Here is a 22730-nt window from a genome sequence, read left to right on the forward strand (position 1 = left end):
GAGCTAGATCTATGTCACAGCCATATTTTAAGCATCTGAGAGGCAGGCCAGGACCTTTCATTAGTCTATTTCAAATGACGTATTTTGAGCTAATTTGAGATGAGATAATGACAGTTCATGCCTCACTTGCTAAATGGCTCATATATTGACATTTAAATACCACAAAATATAAGAATGCTCTGATATGTATTATTATATATTTTATATAATATTACAATTATAATAAATTTTTATATGATATTCCAATATGCAATATTTATACTATAGGCCTATATATGTATATATATGTATATATATATATATATATATGCACATACATAATTTCAGATTATTAAATGCAATATAAGCACATAATAAAAGATTGCCTCTCTCTCAATCACTCAGTCATTTCGAAAAGGAGACTTTCAAGGTCTCTCTCTTCCTTTATTTGCCGTCTTCACCAATGAGGGAAATTCTTTTTCCCCAAGAGGCCTTGACATGCCTTCACAAGCTGTTCAAGTGAGCCCCTCTTTCATGGCAAACTGTTATTCACTGTATTACAGCATTCATCTTCCTGCTTTTAGCAGCATAAGGAGAGAGAAGATGTCAACAGGGCCGTGTGCCTCCATCAGTGAGCCAGAACCACATACACCAAGTCATAATATTTACCTCCAACCCAGCTCTCTGTATATTTATATTATCTCACCATATACAAGGGGTTGTCGACCATATCCACCTTGCGCTGTAGCTGTGAATTATCAGCCTGTGTAAAGGAGAAACAAGAAATAAAGACGAAGCTTAAATGACAGACATGCTCAGAACTGACTGGAATAACAGTTGACCAAAACACAGATCTATCTGCGCTAGCATGCTGTGAGGTATGAAGGTCGCCTGTGGGTTTGTGCTGTTTTTTATTGATGTCTCTAACTCCTCTGTGTCCTCTTCTCCCACATACTCTATATCTTTCTTCCTGTCACATCTTCAGAATAACTCCTGGTGTGTGGGTGTTTAGATTGTGTGTTTGTTTGTTTTTTTGCTACAGTGTTTGCATGGCAGCACTATATTGATATTCCTCCAACATTTTGGATAGGATGTGTTAACATAATTTATTTTTGGGATGTAACGGTACACACATTCATACCAAATTTTTTGAATTTCTTATATTGATGTACTTTGTATACAATTTTATTCCATTTATATCGGTATACTTTGATGTTACAAACACAACTTAAAAGGACACTGTCCTAAACATGAGACATGCTTTATATTAAGAACTTCAAACTAACTAATAAGCTGACAGTTTAAAGTGGCTTGTCCTTTTGTCAGTTACAGTATGTGTTGTTTAATACATTTGATACCTTTTTTCTATCTTATGGTTATATCTGTAAATGTTAGAAATTCAAGCATTCCAATTTTGCATAAAGGCTCATCCTTCACTGAACGAGCGCCGGCACGCCCATGCGTATTAAACAGGATAAGTGCAATAATTCAGACTAAAATATGAATTTTTCTAAAATGTATTGCATCTAAAAGTGGAAGGACTTAAAATGTCTTCCACCATTTACAACAGCAACATAAACTGCAGTACGAAGTGTGTATGGCAGCCATTAGACGCTGTACCAACATACTTTTTTATTTAAAAAAAATAGAAGAAATTATGTTTTGTTTTTATCCCTGCTGAACCAAAGTGTGACTTTAAAACTGAGGTGCATTCCAAACAAACAGTATGTGTACCACTACAACCCTAATGTATTAGCTGCCCTTGTAAACCCTGCTATTTCCTTCAGAAAAAAAGTTTTCCTTCATATTTAGGCTGGGGTGGTAGGGTATACAAGAGCTAAATGAGTACAGCAGCTCATGGTCTTTATCTGACTGATCAGCAGGATTCTCAAAGGTCAGAGTCTATCACACAACCAAACAAAGCGAGATCATTTCCATGCATCATGTGGTTACTGTGACCATGGCTAACCTTATCAGGCTCAGTGCTGACTGGTTTGGTATCTGCACTGACAGGGGTTGCAGCATCAATTGGCTGGGTCACAACGCTCCTCTCAGCAGCATAGAGTGGGTTTTCAACACTCTCCTGAAACTCAGAATTAAAAAAGGAAAATGAGCCTAAAAAGCATCTAAATTATTAAATTCACAATATCAGTCAACATTTGAGGGATAGTTCACCCGAAAGTCTGGGTGGAAAGGGGACAGTTAATCTAAAATATCTGGGTTAAAAAATTTAAAAACAAGAGCCGTGCAAATGCTCCTTTTATATTCCACAAAAACAAAATAAGTGTGAGTAATTGATGACCGAATTTTTCATTATTGGCAAATTGATTCCTGTAAATCAAGGTTCCTCAAATCCGGTCCTAGGGCCACTGACCTGCAGAGTTCCCTTTCATTGTCACTTCGAGTTACGTCGAATGACGACGAAATGGGGTTCGCTTAGAAGCCTATCCTCTTCGAACAGTAATAAAACGAGCCAATGGCAAGCAAATGCCATGGGTCTGCTGAATTTGCATAGCATAACTCCGCCCCACCTTGTGGGTATAAAGGAAGTGAGCTGGCAACATGCAGATATGTTTTCACTTCGGAGCCAAGAGCATTCTTCACTCCACAAGCGTGCAAAAATATTGCCTGCCGATCTGCGCAGTGGTCTGCCAGTCGTGTGTCTCTCCCTGGGCGCTTCAACACTGCTGTTGAGTTTTATCTCTCTAAAAGAGCTGCACGCGGCGCGTCTTTTTAAAGACGGTTCGCCCGTGTATTTCTGGGTGCGATACACAGATTAAATCAGCTGATGGGCACGGACGCTGTCTGATGTGTTGGGCAAACGCGCAGACAGCGTTCGTGGATGCGTCATGTTCTCATTGCGGGGACATGACCATCGCAATGTAACGATCGAGACTCGATGACCTCCTCGAGAGAGAGTCCCCTCATCCACACCCCGATCTATTCTCTCCGCAAGAGGGAATACTTCGGCTGGTGGCCAGGGTGATCAGAGGCTGCTGTTGTGGAACCAACCCGACGATCTATCCTCGGTCCACACACCCCTCTTCACATTGCAACCCGTGTGGTATCTGGATGAGATCGCTGACCAGTCCTGGCCAGAGGTCGCGGGCTGGTCCAGCATTTCATTCGATGCCCCGGCAGATAAAATCTTGTCTATCGCCGCATCACAAGGTGGGCGTGAGTATGCTGGAGAAGACTCGGCTGTGCTGCCTCCTTCGGGTGTGCCAGCATTGCCCGAGTCTGAACCAGAACTCTGCCATGCTTTCCCGGACAGTCCCGCATTGGGCTTGTGTGGAACCCTCCGCCATGTCCCAAGCGCTTAAGGCTGATAATCGGTTTTTGGGGACGCACCGGCACACGTCGGCCCGCCCCCAATTCCTTTCTTCCTGGATGTGCATGAAGAGGTCATGAGACTACTCAGCGGCCTCTTCCGCCTTCTCTGCCCTCGATGAGGTCGCGGCCAGTGGGTACACTGGGGTTCCCCCCTGTGGAGTGTTATGTGGCAACACAACTGTGTCCCACAGCGCCTCCACTGGCGTGGCGACCCTAAGCACCCACCCACCCCAAAGCATGTAGGTTTTTTGTCTACTCCGGTGGCAGAGACCTATAGAGCTGCGGGGCTGGCTGCCACCTCACTGCATGCTATGCCCATCCTTCAGGTCTACCAGGCCAAGGGTGCTCATTGCTAATGCACGAGGGTGGGGCTGGTCCAGGGCTCTCTGCCACTATTGATCACCACTATTGATCAAACTGATTTTCTAGTGATCCTGAAGACCTTGATTATAGCTTGCTCAGATGTGTTTGATCAGGGTGGGAGCTGAACTCTGAGGGGACTGGCTTTTGAGGAACCCTGCTCTAAAAACAGATAATATGCAGTAAACTCTTTTAGCCAGAAGAGGTCATACTTTGGCAGGCCCATTCATTACTGCAGTGGCTACAGCGTTAGGGGCAGCAGGAGAACCCTTTGAGTCATCACTGTATGCTGGGTTTTCAAAACTCCTTCCTGTTCCCTCCACTTCTACTGATGTGCTGGATTCCTGTAATTGACAAAGGCAAAAGTGGAAATATTAACAAGAATATTCTGAATTATTATAATAATTTAAAATAACTGTTTTCTATTTTAATATTATTTTTAAATAAATACAAATATTTTTAATTATAAAAATTCTCAGCAGGCATTACAGTCTTCAGTGTCATGATCCTTGAGAAAACATTCCAATACTTTTTTTTGTAAATTGTGATATACTTTTTTTCAGGAATCTTTGATGAATAGAAATCTCAAAATAATAGCATTTATTTGCTATTTATTTGTCAACAACAACAAAAAAACACCTCATATATATATATTGTAACATTAATTAAAAAAAATCTAACTGACCCCAAACTTTTGAAAGTTAGTGTATACATATATATGCATATAATAAACTATACATGATTTGGATATGTTTAAAATACATGTCGAGTACAAACCTCTTTAGGAAAGTTACTGGTGTCATTTTCATTTTCCGGTTGGTTGTTAAAACGTTCAGAGTTACCACCCCTATGTGAAGTAAAACCAAACCAAAGGTTTAATGTGTTAAATACTGCAACTTGATTTAACTGTATTAAAGTGCCCCTATTATGCTATTTTTAAGGTTCCTAATTTTTACATGCATTGAAGGTCAAAAAAACACCTTTCCCATGATATATCACCTAATTTCTCAAAGAGTCTGAAAAGGGTTAGTTCGAAGATTTGGTCTCTCTAACCCCTCCTTTCCATGAGGCTACTAAGCTCTGATTGGTCAGACGGCCGTCTGTTTTGTGATTGGTCTACTGCTTACAGCGCATGAAAGAAACATAACGCCTATTACCATATCGGAATTTCAGCTCTGGAGGCTTCCTCAGAGCTTGATACGCAGTAATACAAACAATAACGATGCCATTGCTTTTTCCACATCAATTCCAGCGCAATGTATTTCCTTATCATTTGGAAGTACATGCAAAGTGAACTGCGTCTTCTCAACATGTTGTTAACAAACCAAACAATTTAGGGCCTCGAGTACAACTACAGTGTTTGAGGACGTTGTTCACAGACAACCAATGAAGACTATAGGCTGGCATTATGCAAATTTGTTACATTGTTATGTAGGTTTATAACAGGAAGTGAGACTGGAATTGCTGACGGCTCGTTTCAGCAGTTCAGAATCGATTCTTTCTTTGATTTTTTGATTTTTACAATTTTGCAGACATTTTACATTCACAAACTATATTACACACTGCATGAAAAGTAATATTCTAAAAAGAATAATAGGGGCACTTTAAATATGTAATATCTGCATTCCTTGTTTCATCCTCACCAGAAGCTGGGCCTACTGATGTTGGAGACACTAATAGGCAGATTAATGTTATGCAGCGTGCTCATTATTTTCTCCTTCTTTTTTGCAGAATATATCAAGCAACCCAGGAAAAGAGCCACAACAGCTGTAACTCCAAGAGCAATAGCAACTGTGGGTGGACAGAGAGAGACAAAGGATGTGGGTCATTGTGGTTTGTTTGCATAAGAGGACAGCTTGAATTGTTGCACAATAACTTCAAAGCTAATATCCTGTACTGCCATATATTTTACCTGAGGTTGTGACTACACCATAAATACTGGTCTCACATAAATCTCCTTTCCATTCAGAGGGGCAACTGTAGGGGCAAATTAACAGTCAGCATTACCCCATCCATCCATAAGTTTATTCATCCCTGCTTTTATATCTATTAAATATTTGAGTCATTATTAGATCACAAGCTTACATGCAGAGCGCTTTATTGTCATCAAAATAACAGGTTCCGCCATTCTTGCACTGGCATGGAGGGGGCATGGTGGGTTCAGGCTCAATCCCTAGCAAATCACACAAAACAATAAAAACAATAAGATGTGAGGGAATGACATATTTAGAGCAAAGTGCCCTCTTATATACTTTATTATTACTGGAAACCAGAGGTTGACGTCAGCACTGTTGGTTTCAACATAGTGTTCAGCTACAACAAATTAATTTATGGTCACATCATTAAGGTGAGTATAAAGACAAGGATAAATGGTATAAAAGGCACCTGCGTCACAGTCGGTACTGCTGCCAGGGAAGAAGCTACTGCCCTCTGGGCAGGCGCAGGTGTAGCCTCCTGGCCTCAGCAGACACAGGTGACTGCATGTGCCCTTACAAGGGTTCTTCACTGTGGGCATGAGACAGTTTACACACATTCAACCCTCTCTATATATACATAACATCACTTTAAGTGACTTCCAACAAAATTACTATCATATAACATATTTTATCAGCACAATAAAAGTTAGCTAAAGTTTAACCACAGACTGTGTTTATAAATAGATCATCATGCAAATATCACTTTACTGAGGTTCCTTACGGGTAATAGAGTTGTATTTCTGCTGCTGGTAGACATTGACCTGGGTGAGCCAAGGTCCCGCTATTAGGAGTCTGGTTTTAGTGCCTTTGCCAAACTTGTCCTGTCGGAACACTTCACCCTTCTCCTGCGTGCTCCAGTACACATGGTCCTCAAACACATTCACACTGAAAGGGTTTCTTACATCTAAGAGGAAAGAAACGTGGTAGGAGACATGAATATCCCTTGTAAAAAAGAAGTACACCTTAGCATACTTTTAAAAAGAGTACTTATTACCGAAATAATATACTTTAAATAATATACTCAACTGAAATTGATGTTTTATGACACGCATGTTAATCTCAATTCAATTAAAATATAGTTTGAATTTATATTAAATGCAAATTTAGAGTGTTTTTTTCATAATGTCATTTCATAATTACTTGTGACTTGTGGGCATTTATGGTAAAATAAATTGTACTTACATGACATGTAAGTTTCAATAGAAATTACATTTATTTAAATTTGTAATTACACATTTGTAATGATAAAAGTGCAATTAATTACATTTAAAATATATTCACTTTAAATCTAATATCGATTACAGCTAAAATTATTTTAGTGAAAGTACTTTACATGTGCTTTAGTATGTCAGTCAGCACATCAAAACAAGTGTAAAGCATGAAAAAAGATCATTAAAACAATATTTTAAAATGTACTTTTAATTTGCCATTATTACAAAATGCTCTTTTTAAAATTGTACTTAATTGTGGTAAGAAACAGTTATGAAAGTTTGCTCTCTTTAAGTACTCTTGAGTGGCCTTTTATTTGAATAATATTATATACAAGTATAGTTTTTATTAATGTACTTAAGTACTTACTTGAATGTAAGATTTGAGGTATGCTACAAGTACACATTTAAGACAATTAAGTGTACTTTTATTTCACAAGGAGTTTATTAATATCTAGCGGTTTCTACTTAGGACAATTGATTGTTGAATCAATCAAACCCTTACCTATGAAAACTGAAGTTTGTCTGTTCTGTCCATCTGGCAGGATGGACTCAATGCGACTCTCTTTTGCATCTGACCAATAGATTCTGTCACTGTTTGTGAAGTCGATGGACAGGCCTGTAGGCCAACCCAAAGCACTATCCACCAGAACCGCTCTCTCTTGACCATCCAACCAGGAGCCTTCGATACGGGCTGTGTTGCCGTTGTCAATCCAGTAAAGCATGCTGCACGACAGCATGACAAAACAAAATTCAAACATTGGCATTTAAATGGCGAGCTTGAAGAAATAGTAGTTAAGTAGATTTGGAGATTCAACAAGAATAAAATAATCCAGAGAAAAAATAAAAGCATGTGGACTTGGAATAACATGAGAGTGAGTAAATGATAACAGAATATTTTCCCTTTGGGGTAAACTGTCCCTTTAGACAGACCACAACCAAAGCAAATCTCACCCCAAACGAGGGTTCACGGCCAAAGAAGTGGGTTCTTCCAGGTCAGTCTTAATCAGATGCTTCCTGTAACGCCCATCCAACATGGCCACCTCTAGACGTTTGAGCTGTGCATCGGCCCAATACAAATTCCTACAAGAATTGCCCAAACTATTAGTTATTATTCAATTTCCTTCAGCTTCAGGGCAGAGTTTGAATATTTAGAATATTTTAACATTTTAATATTATTGTAAAATGGGTCCCACTTTATATAAGGTGTCTTTAACTACTATGTACTAACATTTCAATTAATCATTTGATACAATGCACTTATTATGTACATAAATGTTTTTACATTGTACTTATATTATTCTAATTACCTGTTATTAATTTGGCGACGTCACTTTAAGACTATGCGCCCGCGCACATATACATTCAAACGCGCATGCCTATAGACTAAACACGTAATATGCATGTGCATGCCGTCACTGTTTTCACAGATTCACGTTTCTGAAGTTTACACGGAAATGATAACGGTATCATTTTCACAACTCGTTTTCAAAAACTTGCACTTTGAAACCTATTTCAAAGATTGCGTTCTCAGGCCACCAGAACACCATTGTCGTGTAAATGAATGGCCAGAACACATTAAAAGTCTTCTGTTTTCAGTTGTAAACGTTGTCATGTAAGCCCCTAAGTTAATAATTAGTGATTTTTACAACGGAAATGAATCAATCAAAAACTTACTTAAATTGGACAATGATTTTCTTCTAGAGCTGCTGTACAGCCAAAACAATCTTTGTTGCATTAATTTCCTATTATCACTGTAAAGCTGCTTTTAAACCATCTGTATTGTAAAAAGTGCTATATAAATGAATGTGACTTGACTTGACTTGACAGTAAAATGTAATGTGAGTGCTTTACCTGCCGACCCAGTCCACTGCAATTCCATAAGGCTTGGTGATGTACTTTATGTCCAGGGCGATGGCAGCAGCAATATTATTATTATGATCATCCACAGCTGGCAGATAAGCTCTTTTAATAGCACCAGGCAATGCACCACTCCCTTCTACTGTAAAATACACCATACCTAAAATACACAAGAGAGGGGAAATACCACTAACCATTAATGCATTATTGTATCTCTGTGATAAAAAAGTGATAAAATATGACTAGGAATATAAAGATAAATAATCATAAGGAAGCCTTTTGAAAGCCCATTTCCGCCACAAGGGAACTTTGGTAACATACTTTGGTAAGCCTTAATAAATTATGACATAAAAAGTCAAAAATGTGACGTGTCATAATTATAACTTTTTGTCACATTATGAATTACCAAAGCATTATTCTTTTTCTTATGCGGCGGAAATGTGCTGGAGAATACACCATGGGCGTAGTGTCATTTTTGTGGGGCTGAAGCAATAGAATTGAGTACATACTAAGTTTGGTGTTGTTGTGGTCCCAGTCGTAGTCCAGCGCCACAATACGCTCCTCTTCCTGCAAGAAGTCATGGTACTCCTCTGTCTGGAGGTTGTAGCGACGGATGCGGATGTTCTCCGGAAGCAGGAGCAGCGGTTCAGGACCTAAGAAGGAGAAGCTTTAAGATTCTACACATGCTCAGAAATTCCCGTCTTGTTCCCTCCGATTTCTGTCCTACCTTCAGCCTCACACTGATTGCCAGTGCCCACTTTCCTGTAGCCCTGGACACACTCACAGTCATAGCTTCCTTTAGTATTCTTGCAGGCCTGCGGGCACGTGCCATACTCTAAACACTCGTCTATATCTGCAGGGAGCAAGAGACACAGATTTAAAGTCAAATGAGGCACTAAAAACAACAAGGCATAAGGTGGTGATGCATTAAGTGTGGCAGCATACACAGGTGAAACTTTCTATTTACAGACTCTGATATTCATTTTGAAAATTTAAAACTGCCTGCCAAAATGTTCTCCACTGTGAAGAAAATTATGATAAGTTGCTTAATATGTGTGTTTGTGTGTACCATTGCAGCGGAAGGTGTTATCCAGATCTATGGCATAGCCGCTTCTACAAGAGCAGATGAAGCCAGTGCCATTCAGGTTTGTACACTCGTGCTGGCATAACTTCTCATCACAGTCGCGGTCGTGGCCAAAATCTAAAAAGAGTCACTCTTCATCAATGACCTAATCTTACAAAGTTCCATTATAAGTTACTGATCATATATGGTGATATTTGTTGACTTACTGCAGCCCAGTTCATCAGTAAGGTCTCCACAGTTGTTGTTGTGGTCACACACGTAAGGCAGAGCCACACAGTGGCCATTAGTGCATTTAAACTCATTGGGCGTGCAGGGTGCGAGAGTGGGTTCCTGACCTAATTGAAAAACACAATTCTCACCATCATCACTGATCGTTTTCTTAATCAGTATATTTATTTTGTTTTCCAGTAAAAATATACGTTTACTTCAGGAGCAAAATAAACTACCTAACATAACGTTTATTTGATAAAAAAATTTGGTAACATTTGTAAACATTAGTTAACTACATTGGTTAACATGAACTAACAATAAAAAATGTAATCACAATATTTCCTAATACATTATTCAAATCAAAAGCTGTACTTGTCCATTTATTTAATGGCCCAGAGTTGACATGAACTAACAATGATCATTTGTATTTTTATTAAATAATGTTAACTAATATTAATAAATACTGTGACAAATGTATTGCTAGCTCTTAGTTAAAGTTAGTAAATACATTAACGTTAACTAGTTACTAAAATGTCTCTTTATTGGCAAATTGTATTTTATCTTGTTAAGAAAAAAAAAAAGGTTTATGCTTATAACAAGGGGCAAAAAGACAGTGGAGTGAGACATTTTTTTAAATTTCAACTTTATTCTAGATATTATTTCATATACTATCTCACATAGTATATGTGAGCTTCTTAAGCAATAAATTAGCCTACTAGAATGATTTCTAAAGAATCATGTGGCACTGAAGTAATGGATGCTGAAAATTCAGCTTTGCCATCACAGGAATAATACAAAATTATATATTTATATTCTATGAATAGAGAACAGTCATTATGAGTATAAATATTTGTGGAAAAAAAGAGTTTGACTTAAGTTGTAGTGAAAATATATGGGTGAATCTCTTACAGTGGTCCTCCTTTTCGTCACTGCCATCCCCACAGTCGTCTTTTTTGTTGCACATGAGACCACTATAAACGCAGTATCCATTGTCACAGCGAAACTTGGCAGGCATTTCACATGTGATGTTCCCTGATCACAAAACAATTGTGACAGTAAGACAGTGTTATCATATTCCTGCTGAAATAACCATCTTAAGCCAACATGAATTTCCAGGTTTAAGTTGTAAGACCAAAGGGCTGGTAATGTACCACACAGAGACAATAATGTCTATAATTTCCAATAATGTCTTACAGCAGAGGCTGAGTTGCTCATCTGAGCGGTCTCCACAGTCGTTGAAGCCATCACACACCCATTGCTGGTTCACACACAGCTTGTTGTTACACTGGAACTGGTGTGATGGACACCAGCGTCCTCCAGGATATCGAGTTGCTGTTTGGAAAACAAAAAGTACAGAACCATTTCAACATTTCCAGTACATGGAATAAGAAGACTTAAAGGTCTATACAGTATACTCACGGCAAGTGGACTCATCAGAGAAGTCCAGGCAGTCGGCATAACCATCACATTTCAGAGCTTCTGGGATGCAGTGTCCAGATGTACACTGGAATGTCCCAGGACGACAGGTCCGCAGCTCTATGAAGAAAAAAAATACTTTCCCATAAATCCCATAGTAATCTTAAAAAAAATGTGAAGGGGAATCCTATGGAGGACCAAACATGCAGAAATTAAAAATGGATAAATAAATAAATGAATAAATAAAGAAATAAATATGCAAAGAAATGTAAAAAAAAACTAAAATAAATTACTATTTATACTTTTTTTCCCTTATGTATAATTATTTTATTCCTTAGTTTTTTCCACATTTATTTATTTTTCACATTTATTTATGTATATATGTATTTATGTCTACATTTATTTATTTATAAATGTATTTATTTATACATTTATAGCTTTGTATGCTAATGAGGGGGGCGTGTTAGGGTGATATTAAAGGACATAAACCATGATATAAGATTTTGGCCATATTGCCCATCTCTAAGTCATTTATTTCCAGCGTGACCTGTAAAGTCACGTTCACAAACCTCTTGCGAATTGTTTGGTCACACCACAAAGTGTCACTGTGGCCTCAAAGCTTCAGCACTGCCAATCTGAGCTCGATTGCTATGTCTGAGGTAAAACACGCCCCCCTCATTAGCATACAGAGCAATAAATGTATAAATAAATAAATGCATACATAATTAAATGAAAAAATAAATAAATGTGGAATTTTTTTTTTTTTTTTACATTTCTTCGCATATTTATTTATTTCTTTATTCATTTATTTATTCATTTTTTAATTTCTGCCGGTTTGGTCCTCCATAGAATCCATGTATCTTAGCATCTGTAAGCAAATTTTCTTTATATGAAGCATTTACTAATTTTATATTTCTGAGTGAAACTTTATATTCAATAAGAAGAAGACAAATGGCAAGAGGGACTTAATGTTTTCTATTAAGAATTGTTCGGATCAAAGTGGTCTTTAAAAACATGTGGTTGGAGGGGAGGGGTTGAAAAATGGGTGCCAGTTTGACAGTCAATAAATGATAAGAGCTAAGAGAGTAAAGTGGGATCTTTTTTTTTTTTTACTTTAACTTACCGCAGTCCCGCTCATCAGAATTGTCCCCACAGTCATTGTCATGGTCACAAACCCAAGATCCTGGAATGCACTGCTGGTTGTCACAGCGAAACTCGCTCTCAGAGCAAGGTCTGGGTTCTGCGAGCACATACATAAAAACTATGAGCTACAAAGACAATGTTAAGGTGATCTACATGTGTAGAAGTAAATGGATGGCCAATGCATTACTCACCACAATTTCTCTCATCAGATCCATCTCCGCAGTCATTGTTCCCATCACAGCGCCAGCGAATGGGCACACAGCGGTGATTATCACAGCGGAAATCTCCCACAGGGTCACAGGTCAGCTCATCTGCATGAAGCAAAATGTGCCGGTTAATTCATGTTAAAAAAAATTATTATAACCCCTTTTATGTAATACATCAAAATAAATATTGTTTATTTGTTGAATCATGATAAAGGAACTTTGACAAAAGAGAAAATGCTCTGATATTAGCACACCAGCTGTGTGGAGAGGAGAGGGAGTGAGAGAGAGAGCCAATTGAAAAAGCAAGGGGATTATTATTAGGAGGCCATGATTGATAAAGGACAATATAGGGAATCAGGATGTGAAGAGAGTTTCAACCAGTATAACAAAAAAGTTACCCTACCTTTAAAATAATATGTTTTTGTTTTGAGTCAACCTGTCTCATGCAAATATTTAAAATCATTATATTTGACTTACGGCAGCCCTGCTCATCACTGTTGTCTAGACAGTCATTGGCACCATCACACACAGCCCACAGAGGTATACAGCGATAGTTTGTCTTGCAGGAGAACTCAGTGTCTGTATCGCACTTGTGATCAGGACCCACTACAAAAAGAGATGCAGGAAAGAGACAAAATGTCAAAGGTCATATAACACCAAGCTGTTAAAGAAAAGCCAATTTTCCCAAAGGGACACTCACTGCACTCATCATATGGCTCATCTGAGTTATCTCCGCAGTCGTTCTGTGCATCACACACGTAGCTTGGTGGTATGCAGCGCCCGTTTTTGCATTGAAACTGCCCAGGTTTGCAGGTCTTCTCTGTACAACTGTCGGCTTCCTCATCGCTATCATCTGCACAGTCCTGCACACCATCACAGTGCCAGGATATTGGGATACAGTGCTTATTTTTACACTGAAACTGGTTCTCGGAGCAACGGTGGTCACCTGGGATACAAAGATGATTTAAAAAAAATATCAATTGGGATGTCAAACATGAATGTAAAAATTAACACCAGGAATAAGCTATGCAGTTAAATTTCCAGATACAATAGTCAACCAAACACTGCTCTTTTGATACCAACTTAAGAACATTTAATTCATTGTTCTATTATAACAACCTTTCACACATGCAGTCTTTACTAGTAATTTACTGGTAAATTACCATTTAGAGATCGTACTTGAATCAGGATCTTTAAAAAAATAACTAAAGCAATTTTATGGTATGAGAAGTTGTAACATTACTAGTATTAATTACCATTATGATGCTATGTGTGAACAAAGAACAGGATTACCTGTATGAGCATGTTACATACAAGGGCAGGGAGTACTGATGTATGAAGTGTGCTTTGGGCCAATCAAAATGCTCTATTAGAGCTGTTTACAGTAAGCTCAGCTGCTTTTAATTGTTTTTCTAAACATGCTACACGCACGTTGTGCTGTCTTGCGTTCGAGACCCAGCCTTCTTTTCCATTCATCAGCACTACTGCTCTGTAGTTACTTGTGTGTACTATAGTAACTGTTATGCATCTCATGTTTTTAAGAGCAAAACTGTGTTCCTTGTAATCTTTTGCTTACGCCATCATGATGTTGACTAAAAAAAAAACGCTTCTCATCTAGGTGGATAAAGAAAATAGTGCAGCATTTACAGGTTATTTCTGTAGTTGTGAGGTATTTTTGTCCTTCAGGGTTCCCACTCTAAAAAAAATGTCAAATTCCCTGACTTTTCCCTGACCTAAAATGAACGGCAAAACAGGCTGCTGTTTTGGGGAGCACCGAGCTGTTTTGTTTTGTAGAAAGCCTTTCTTTAAAGTAAATTTGTTTTGTATAAATTGTATCTTAATTTTAATAATTTTTGGCCTGTATTTAATAAATGAGAAGCAAATATATAGCCGACAACATAATCATGGAGGCGCGCCACGGTCACTTGCATTGCACGTGAATTGGAGCACATCTCATCATAAATTAACCGAAACTCTGTGTATGCCTCACATACATGAGAAACACATTTGAAGATAGCTTGGAATGTCTTTAAACGAAACAATTCAAAACGAAAAGAAATAGGCTACTCTCGGATTATGTAATCAATGATGTGGGACCTGATATTCATTTATGTGATATTCATGCTTTTTTTCTTACAGTAAAGCACAGTCCACAAACAACCTCCCAATAATAAGACAAATCTCTGGAGGCATGCTCCAAGCACACTCTCATCTCATCCCTTTTCCCACATTTGTAGTAATGACACTATAACCAAACCGGAAATTGTAACGCGTCAGCACGCGAAAAGTCCGTATTAAATTTTTTTTGCAAAGGTCCCCTCAGGGGCTCCATAGAAAGATGTGTGAAACAGCGCGATAAAAAAATTCGGTATAGAAAAATTACATTTTGATAAATGGAAACTAAAATTTAAAGGAACAAACTAAATTCCCTGATTTTCCATGACTTGGACAAAAACTATATAAAATTCCCTGACTTTCAATGTCTGGAATAGACCTTTAAAAATTCCATGACATTCCAGAAATTCCATGACCCGTGGGAACCCTGGTCCTTATGTGTGAATGGTATCTCACCGGTAAAAAGATGTGTGTGAACTGCACATTTATGTATTTACCAGAACAAATCAATCTTTTATTACCAGGTTTAATGTGTGAAAGGGGCTAATGTGGAAACAGCCCTGGTTAAGATAAACTAGAATATAAGTGTTGCATACTGCAGAGTGCAGCATCTTCATCAGATCCATCAAGGCAATCATTGTGGCCATCACACAGGAAAAACGGATAGGTGCAGTTCCCATCCTGGCACTGGAACCGTCCAATTGGGCAGTAACGTGGAGGACAAGTTTGAGGCTCATCGGAGCCGTCCCCGCAGTCTGACTGACCATCACACTTCCACCATATGGGAATGCACCTGGAGACAAAAGACAGACAGAAAAAAAAGTGAGAGAGGAAGAGCACAAGATCATCAGATTATCATCCTGTGTGCTGAAAAATCCACATTAAAGTGTCACCATAAGAGAACAGATTCACTTACCTCTCATTGTCTCCACAACGGAACTGAGTGCTGGAGCAGTCAGCCACGCACTGGATCTTAAAGCCAACAGCCAGACCAATGAAGTGATCCGGACACTCACATCTGGCCGATGTCCCACCCGGGCCAATCAGACACATGTGACTACAGGTCAGGTGATGGTCATTGCAGGGATTGTCACCTAAGAAAATGTTAATAAAACTTTAAAAAAAACATCATGCAATTAAAGTTAATGGTGAAATTAATTATATATTGTCTTACTGCGTGGCTGTCTGTAAGGATGATAGACGTGAATGTCATTAGGGCGGTGTGTGTTGTTGCCCATAACTACACGGTTAGCGCCAGTGTACTTGTGGGCTCTCTCTATGGTGTGGGTGTTCCAGTCAGTCCAGTACACCAAATCCTCAAACAAGGTCAGAGCGTAAGCATGGGGCATGGAACCTGTTATAGCTCTATGTCTGTTTTGTCCATCCATATCGGCATAACTGTAGGAAAATAGACATTAGAAAGGTAGTTTTTAGGGATGCACAATATATTGGCTTGTCAGTGCATCCCTAATACATTTGTTATTGTGTTTCAAAATACATCTGAGCGTGTGGTGAATGTTACCAAAGCAACTTAAAATAAGTATTTTGCATGAAATTGACCAAATTCATAATACTGTAAAGTGTTACATGAAGCAGGGCTATCTAGAGATCAGATTTGTTTTGGATACATTACAGGACACAACTTACTCAAGGAAATTTAGGTGAGCATCAGCAAAAAAGATTTTGTTGTTGGTGTAGTCGATGGTCAGGGCATGAGGCCACACAAGCTTGGTAGTGATGATAGCCGATGTGTTGGTTCCATCCATGCCAGCCCTGCCAATGAAAGCTGTCCGCCCCCAGTCTGTCCAATATAGCCATCTGACCAGGAATGGAAAAGGGAATGTTTACACTCATAAAAATAGCAGATGTTCAACTAAACAAATAAAATAAATATTTAACTCACCCATATTTAGGGTTAACAGCGACAGCCCGAGGACTAGCAAAGCAGTACGTAGAGTTGGCATCAACACAACCTTTCAGGAGTTTTTTCCGGTAACGGCCGTCAAGTTCAGAGACATGAATGGCTCCAATAGTCCCATCTGCCCAGTACAACTTTCTGCAAGAAAAAATCCACCCATAGATTAACCTTGACCAGTTTTTTTAGAATATATTCAAGTACATGAGTGAATCAAGCTCCTCATTAACCTACCGGCCCACCCAGTCCACAGCCAGGCCTTCTGCTCCATCCAGGTCATTCTGCAATATGACCTCCCTTCCTGTTCTGTCTAAATACATCCTCTCAATGCGCAATGTCCCAACATCCACCCAGTATAAACGCTTCTCAGTGGTATCAAAGTCTAGAGCCACAACGTTTGACAGGTCCTGCAGCACCACCGACATTGACGAACCATCCGTGGTCAGGTTACGGATGTAGTAACGGTTGCTGTAGAGCAGGTACGGTGCGATTCCACTGTTCTGACGGCATGTGCGTCCATCAGGCTCCCGCAGGTATCCCGGAGCACATTTGCAGTAGAAGGAGCCCACAGCATTCTCGCACACCTGACTGCACACTCCCGGTATTTCCTTGCACTCGTCTATGTCCTCACAGGCCTTGCCGTCTGGCATGAGTTTGTAGCCGTCCCTGCAGGAGCAGTAGTAACTCGTAAGTGTGTCTGTGCAGTTCTGAGCACACTGGTGAATGGCTGGGTTACTGCACTCATTTATGCCTGTAGAGGGACAGAAAGGCACATCATTGCCTAATTAATTACATCCAGTTAATTAGATTCATTGTAATTGTATATGTCCTATTTACAAATTAAGTGTCATTTATTTGTTTGTATATTTGCAATGACAATATGATCTGTATTTACTTAAATTGGAGCTTAAATTTTCCTAAATTTTCCTGTGCACCAATTCAGCATATTAGAGTAATTTCGGAAAGATCATGTGACACTGAAGACTGGAGTAATGGCTGATGAAAATTCAGTTTTTTCAATCACAGGAACAAATTACAATTTAAAATGTATTAAAATAGAAAACAGTTATTTTAAATTATAATATTTCACAATTTGAATGTTTTACTGTATGTCTGATCAAATGATTACAGCCTCAGCGAGCCAAAGAGAGATTAAAAGCTTTTTTTTGTTTTTTGAAAGGTATTGGAATTTAGTATATATATATATATATATATATATATACACATTTCAATCATGACAACTCTCAAAATAGTTTTAGCATGTTATTGAATATGGCAGTGTTATTGTAATGGGGCTGCTGTTGTTAATTATTGCTGCTGCAGTCCAAATTTGGACTTGTTACTGCCAATAGATACACAGACACGCTACTGTGAGCATAGCAGATCTAGGCAGGTGGATCTGGGGGACGTGGAGGGTTAGGGTTAGGTTAGGGTATTGTCTTTAAAGACTCATCATTGCAATGTAGTTTTAGATATACTCATCAATATGTTGCTTTAACCTTGTGTTTGTTGAATAATCAGTCAAACAAATTTGTTCATCTATTCAATAGAATGTATTATTCATACATAATTTATTTGCTGTTTCAGGCACATCACTAAAATGAGCTTTTCCCAAACATGAAGTGGTGTCTTACCGCAGCCCTTCTCATCACTGTTGTCAGAGCAGTCCCTCTGCTGGTTGCAGACATTGTGGATGTCAATGCACTCCCCAGAATTGCACATGAATTGTCCAGGTGCACAGGTGGGTTCTGGGCTCCTGCACAAGCCCTCGAGTTCATCAGAGCCATCCTGGCAGTCTGTATAACCATCACATGCATACGTTGATGGGATACACACTCCATTCTGGCAGGTGAACTCCCGGCTGGAGCAGGTGCCATACACGCAGCCGATCTCATCACTGCTGTCCCCACAGTCATTCACACGGTCACAGCTGAGGAGTTTTACACACACAGTATAGATTTTATGAATATTTTGAGTAGCATTTGATTTGATGTGCATTGTTGGGTACTACTGCCATAGAGTAAAACTCACTGGAAGGGCACCAGAATGCAGCGACCATTGGCACAAGCAAACTCGTTCATGTGGCATGTGCGGTTGGGGCAGTTGTGCAGCTCATCTGCAGCATCTGCGCAGTCCTTCTCACCATCGCACACATAAATCAATGGAATACAGCGAGGAGAGCCTTGGTACCAAGTGGGGCATGTGAAATCACTGGGGTTGCAAGTCCTTGATCCTGAAATTCAAAATACAAGTCAGACTAGCAAGTAACAAGTGCACTGACTTGCTGGTTTATACAATCTTGAATGACAGGCCTTACCGCACTGTAGTTCCTGTGCCTCATCACTGTTGTCTCCACAGTCGTTGTTGCCATCACATACCCACTTTTCCAGAATGCAGTTTCCATTCGCACAGCTGAACTGCTGAGGGTTACATGTATAAACCTGATCCTCTGTGTAAAGAGACAAAGAGAGTATTAGATAGTGATTCCAGGCTCTTCTTTGCAGAATAAGAGGGATTCGACATGTACCGCAGGTGGGTGGCTCATCTGTGTTGTCCAAACAATCTGCGATGCGATCACACACCCATGACTGGGGAATACACTTCCCGTTATCACAGCGGAACTCGTCTGAAGAGCAGGTCCGGCCAACTGTTGACCACAAGCAGTACAGGACATGACTTTGAGGACATGCAAGAGTATTTTTTTATATTAAAGGGACATTTCACTCAAACATAAAACTTATGTCATGAAGGGCATCTGCAGGCAACATCTAAAAGTTGAGACTCTGTAACTCACCACAGAAGAGTGGATTTTCATCACTGTTGTCCCCACAGTTGTTAAAACCATCACATAGGCTACTCGAAGAAATGCAGATGTTGGTGGTGTCACATTTTACTAAGCCAGGTGCACAGGTTCTGTCAGCTAATAAATCAAATAAATATGATTGTTTTTTGTTACCAGAAATTGCACACTTCACATTTAATAGCACACCAGTTACAGAGTAGCACGTGCGGGGCTTAACATCAACGATTGTTGTCATTCAAAAGGGAAGAAAGGCAGAAAATTATATGCAAAAGTAGATGTTGGTGTCAATGACCCAGTGTTATTATTGTTAACTCAAACTAAATCTAACTAATAACAATAATTTTCACTAAAATTACATAAATATTAGATGGCAAGTTTAAACTTGAAAAACTTAAATAAAATGAGTTTAGGTTGAAGTACTAAAACTAAAATAAAAATAAATTAAAGCTAAAAAGACATTAAGAAACTATGACAAAAGCATGTATTCGAAGGCACATAATAGAATTACAATTTCTTTTTAATTAAAACTGAAAATATAAAAATAATAGCTCATTCATAATATTATTAGATACTATAACAGTATATATAAAAGATTAAAATAATACCACACTCACGGCAGTTAACTTCATCTGTGGTGCCATTGTCTCTGCAGTCATTGAATCCATCACACACAAAAGCCGCACTGATGCAGCGTCCATTAGAACAGGTGAACTCTGTGGTAGGGTTACAGGTTGGGAAGGGACAGCCATGCTCGTCACTGTTATCTCCACAGTCATTTGTGTAGTCGCACAAATAGTACAGAGGCACACAACCTCCGTTATCACAGGTGAATTCCGTAGGTGAGCAGGTGTGGAAAGCTGTAGAATGTAGAATTCATGTATAAAGAAAAAAAAAATACAAAACTAAATTAAACTATTCTTAAATTGCTACGGTCACTTACCACACACTCTCTCAAGCTCATCTGAGCCATCCAAGCAGTCCCTGTAGCCATTACACTTCCAGCGCTGGAACAAACAGCTTCCGTCCAGACAGGTGAACTGATCCGCATGGCACCGCTGCCCATTGTCGGGGATGCAGTCTTTCCCATCATTGGCCAGATACCAGTTACCAGTGCTGGGACACTGACACTCTGGACCAGATGGACCTGAGAAAGTGATAAACGAGAGACATGAGATGTATAAGCTTCCCAAAAACAAACACACTAGATTTTGGCCTTACAGATCGATGTGCACTTGATTGGCTATAACATGCACACTTGGCATGGGACACCAGACCGACCTGGGACACAAACATGGCTGCATCCTCCGTTGAACAGCTGGCAAGGACTCAAGCAGTTCTCCTGCCTACTGGCTGAGAAGACGTGGATGTCATTGGGTCTATATTGGAGATCAGTGGCAATTATAGTCAGGCTGGAACCGTCATCCTTGTTGGCGCGGTACACAATCCTTGTGTTCCAGTCAGTCCAGTAGATATCCTGTTGGAACACTGTTACAGCAAACGGGTACTGTGTCTGACTAAGAATGACCTCCCTGTTTTCTCCAGTCAAAGAGGCACGCTCAATCTTATCCCTGTGAGTGAGTGAGAGAGTGAAACAGTTTTATCAGTTGAATGTTTCTCATCTGTCTGCACTAAATATGATGTAAAATGACTAGTATGTGAGTATAAACTCACAGTGTTGCATCAGCCCAGTACAGTAGTCGTTCCTCGTAATCCAAAGACAGAGCATTAGGCTGAGAAAGACTTGTGCTTACGATAGGGACCCGGAAGTTTCCACCAAGTGTGGCTCGTTCAATTTTAGCAGGGGATCCCCAGTCAGTCCAGTACAGGTATCTGAGTGACGAAAATCAGTTTTCATTGAATAATTTTTGATTTTTAAAAAAATTATCTGGCTGGAACTATCTGAACCAGTCTTTTAACAATGGCGGCTTTCAAACTTGTCATTTTGAAAGGGGCTTAACACTGCATTGTGGTTCCAAACGTATAAGGTACAACCAATTACATACTGAACTCATTTAATATTAAAGGGGTGGTAAAATGCCCTTTTCACAAGATGTAAAATAAATATCTGCAAAAACGCACAGTTTTGTGCCTGGCCCTTTAAATGCAAATGAGCTGCTGCAGGGGGCGGGGTTTCAAGAGCTTGTGTGTGTTAGCAGCTGCGATTCCCTCATGCAGACACACTAAAATGACAGAAACTGTTCTGCCTTTAATGTTAACCCCTTAAGCGGCACTCCCCCTTTTTTAAATAGACATGAAAATGCACATTCCGAACTTAAGCGGTTGTAATTCAGGAATGCTTTGGAATATAGATGTAAGATTGGTCTTGTTTTAAAGAAGACAGGCAGATTTTTGTAGAAGTTAAATAAATTAAGGAAGTTAAACAGAAAAATAGTGCATGTGACCTAAATTTCATCATCAGCCATGCACATGCCAGATGCTCTCCATGCTCAAATCGTACATGCTTCTTGAATTTTGTTTTACACTTGTCAGTTTGTGCAGAAGGTGGCCAACACTACACTGGCCCGCTGTTTCACAGTTGAAAAATAAAGGAATGAGTATGTAACAACAATAACCTGGATATGGCAAAAACATTAAATGCCTGTGATGATGAAAGCAAGTGAGAGGCAACTAAGAGATACCAGAAACTCCAGTTTAAACAAGCACAAATTCATTGGTCATACCTTCTTAAGAGAAATAGAAGAGACACTGGCAAGAATGAAGCTTCGTTTTTACGCATATGCTAAGTGTTCGCGTCAAAACTAAAGTATATTTTGCTTTTAGTCCTTTATCCAAGGTAAAGAAAAAAATGTGAAACATGGAAAAAGATAACCCAGGGTTTAGATGACGATTTTAAATGTGAAAAGCCCTAGTGTTTTTACCCATAGCAGGGATCCACCACGATAGCTCTGGGGCGGTCGCCATGTGCGATGAAGGAACGATTTTGGCCATCTATTCCCGTAGACTGCACACTCCGATTGTAATAATCTGTGAAATAAAGACGCTTGTGGATCCAATCATAGGCCAGACCTTCAGGATCATCCAGATCTAACAGATGAGAAGAAAGCAGAGAACTCTTTAACATTGTTATTGACTGGTTTCTGCTTATTAATTCTGAGAATGTT

General features: G+C 39.3%; 1 protein-coding gene across 1 annotated transcript in view; it reads right to left on the bottom strand.

The window, feature by feature from the left end:
* Positions 1 to 384: 384 nt before the first annotated feature.
* Positions 385 to 22730, bottom strand: part of lrp2b (low density lipoprotein receptor-related protein 2b) — a gene marked incomplete at its 5' end in the record, with an annotated part of 61242 nt that continues 38896 nt past the window's right edge. Inside the window, 39 exons of the mRNA XM_079594384.1 lie at positions 385 to 742; positions 1949 to 2068; positions 3885 to 4016; positions 4450 to 4519; positions 5316 to 5463; positions 5585 to 5649; positions 5758 to 5845; positions 6058 to 6177; positions 6370 to 6552; positions 7362 to 7582; positions 7811 to 7939; positions 8711 to 8876; positions 9226 to 9369; positions 9444 to 9569; positions 9786 to 9917; positions 10007 to 10135; positions 10920 to 11042; positions 11205 to 11342; positions 11430 to 11546; positions 12550 to 12666; positions 12761 to 12880; positions 13253 to 13381; positions 13476 to 13721; positions 15487 to 15683; positions 15807 to 15984; positions 16065 to 16288; positions 16538 to 16708; positions 16794 to 16946; positions 17040 to 17556; positions 18440 to 18735; positions 18837 to 19038; positions 19123 to 19254; positions 19333 to 19452; positions 19600 to 19725; positions 20223 to 20465; positions 20549 to 20752; positions 20887 to 21176; positions 21280 to 21438; positions 22488 to 22653. Of these exons, the coding sequence (XP_079450510.1) occupies positions 677 to 742; positions 1949 to 2068; positions 3885 to 4016; positions 4450 to 4519; positions 5316 to 5463; positions 5585 to 5649; positions 5758 to 5845; positions 6058 to 6177; positions 6370 to 6552; positions 7362 to 7582; positions 7811 to 7939; positions 8711 to 8876; positions 9226 to 9369; positions 9444 to 9569; positions 9786 to 9917; positions 10007 to 10135; positions 10920 to 11042; positions 11205 to 11342; positions 11430 to 11546; positions 12550 to 12666; positions 12761 to 12880; positions 13253 to 13381; positions 13476 to 13721; positions 15487 to 15683; positions 15807 to 15984; positions 16065 to 16288; positions 16538 to 16708; positions 16794 to 16946; positions 17040 to 17556; positions 18440 to 18735; positions 18837 to 19038; positions 19123 to 19254; positions 19333 to 19452; positions 19600 to 19725; positions 20223 to 20465; positions 20549 to 20752; positions 20887 to 21176; positions 21280 to 21438; positions 22488 to 22653 (6407 nt within the window). The 3' untranslated portion in view covers positions 385 to 676. The remainder of the gene's footprint in view (positions 743 to 1948; positions 2069 to 3884; positions 4017 to 4449; positions 4520 to 5315; positions 5464 to 5584; positions 5650 to 5757; positions 5846 to 6057; positions 6178 to 6369; positions 6553 to 7361; positions 7583 to 7810; positions 7940 to 8710; positions 8877 to 9225; positions 9370 to 9443; positions 9570 to 9785; positions 9918 to 10006; positions 10136 to 10919; positions 11043 to 11204; positions 11343 to 11429; positions 11547 to 12549; positions 12667 to 12760; positions 12881 to 13252; positions 13382 to 13475; positions 13722 to 15486; positions 15684 to 15806; positions 15985 to 16064; positions 16289 to 16537; positions 16709 to 16793; positions 16947 to 17039; positions 17557 to 18439; positions 18736 to 18836; positions 19039 to 19122; positions 19255 to 19332; positions 19453 to 19599; positions 19726 to 20222; positions 20466 to 20548; positions 20753 to 20886; positions 21177 to 21279; positions 21439 to 22487; positions 22654 to 22730) is intronic.

The sequence above is a fragment of the Phoxinus phoxinus genome (assembly GCF_949152265.1).
Source record: "Phoxinus phoxinus genome assembly, chromosome: 21".
Taxonomy (NCBI): domain Eukaryota; kingdom Metazoa; phylum Chordata; class Actinopteri; order Cypriniformes; family Leuciscidae; genus Phoxinus; species Phoxinus phoxinus.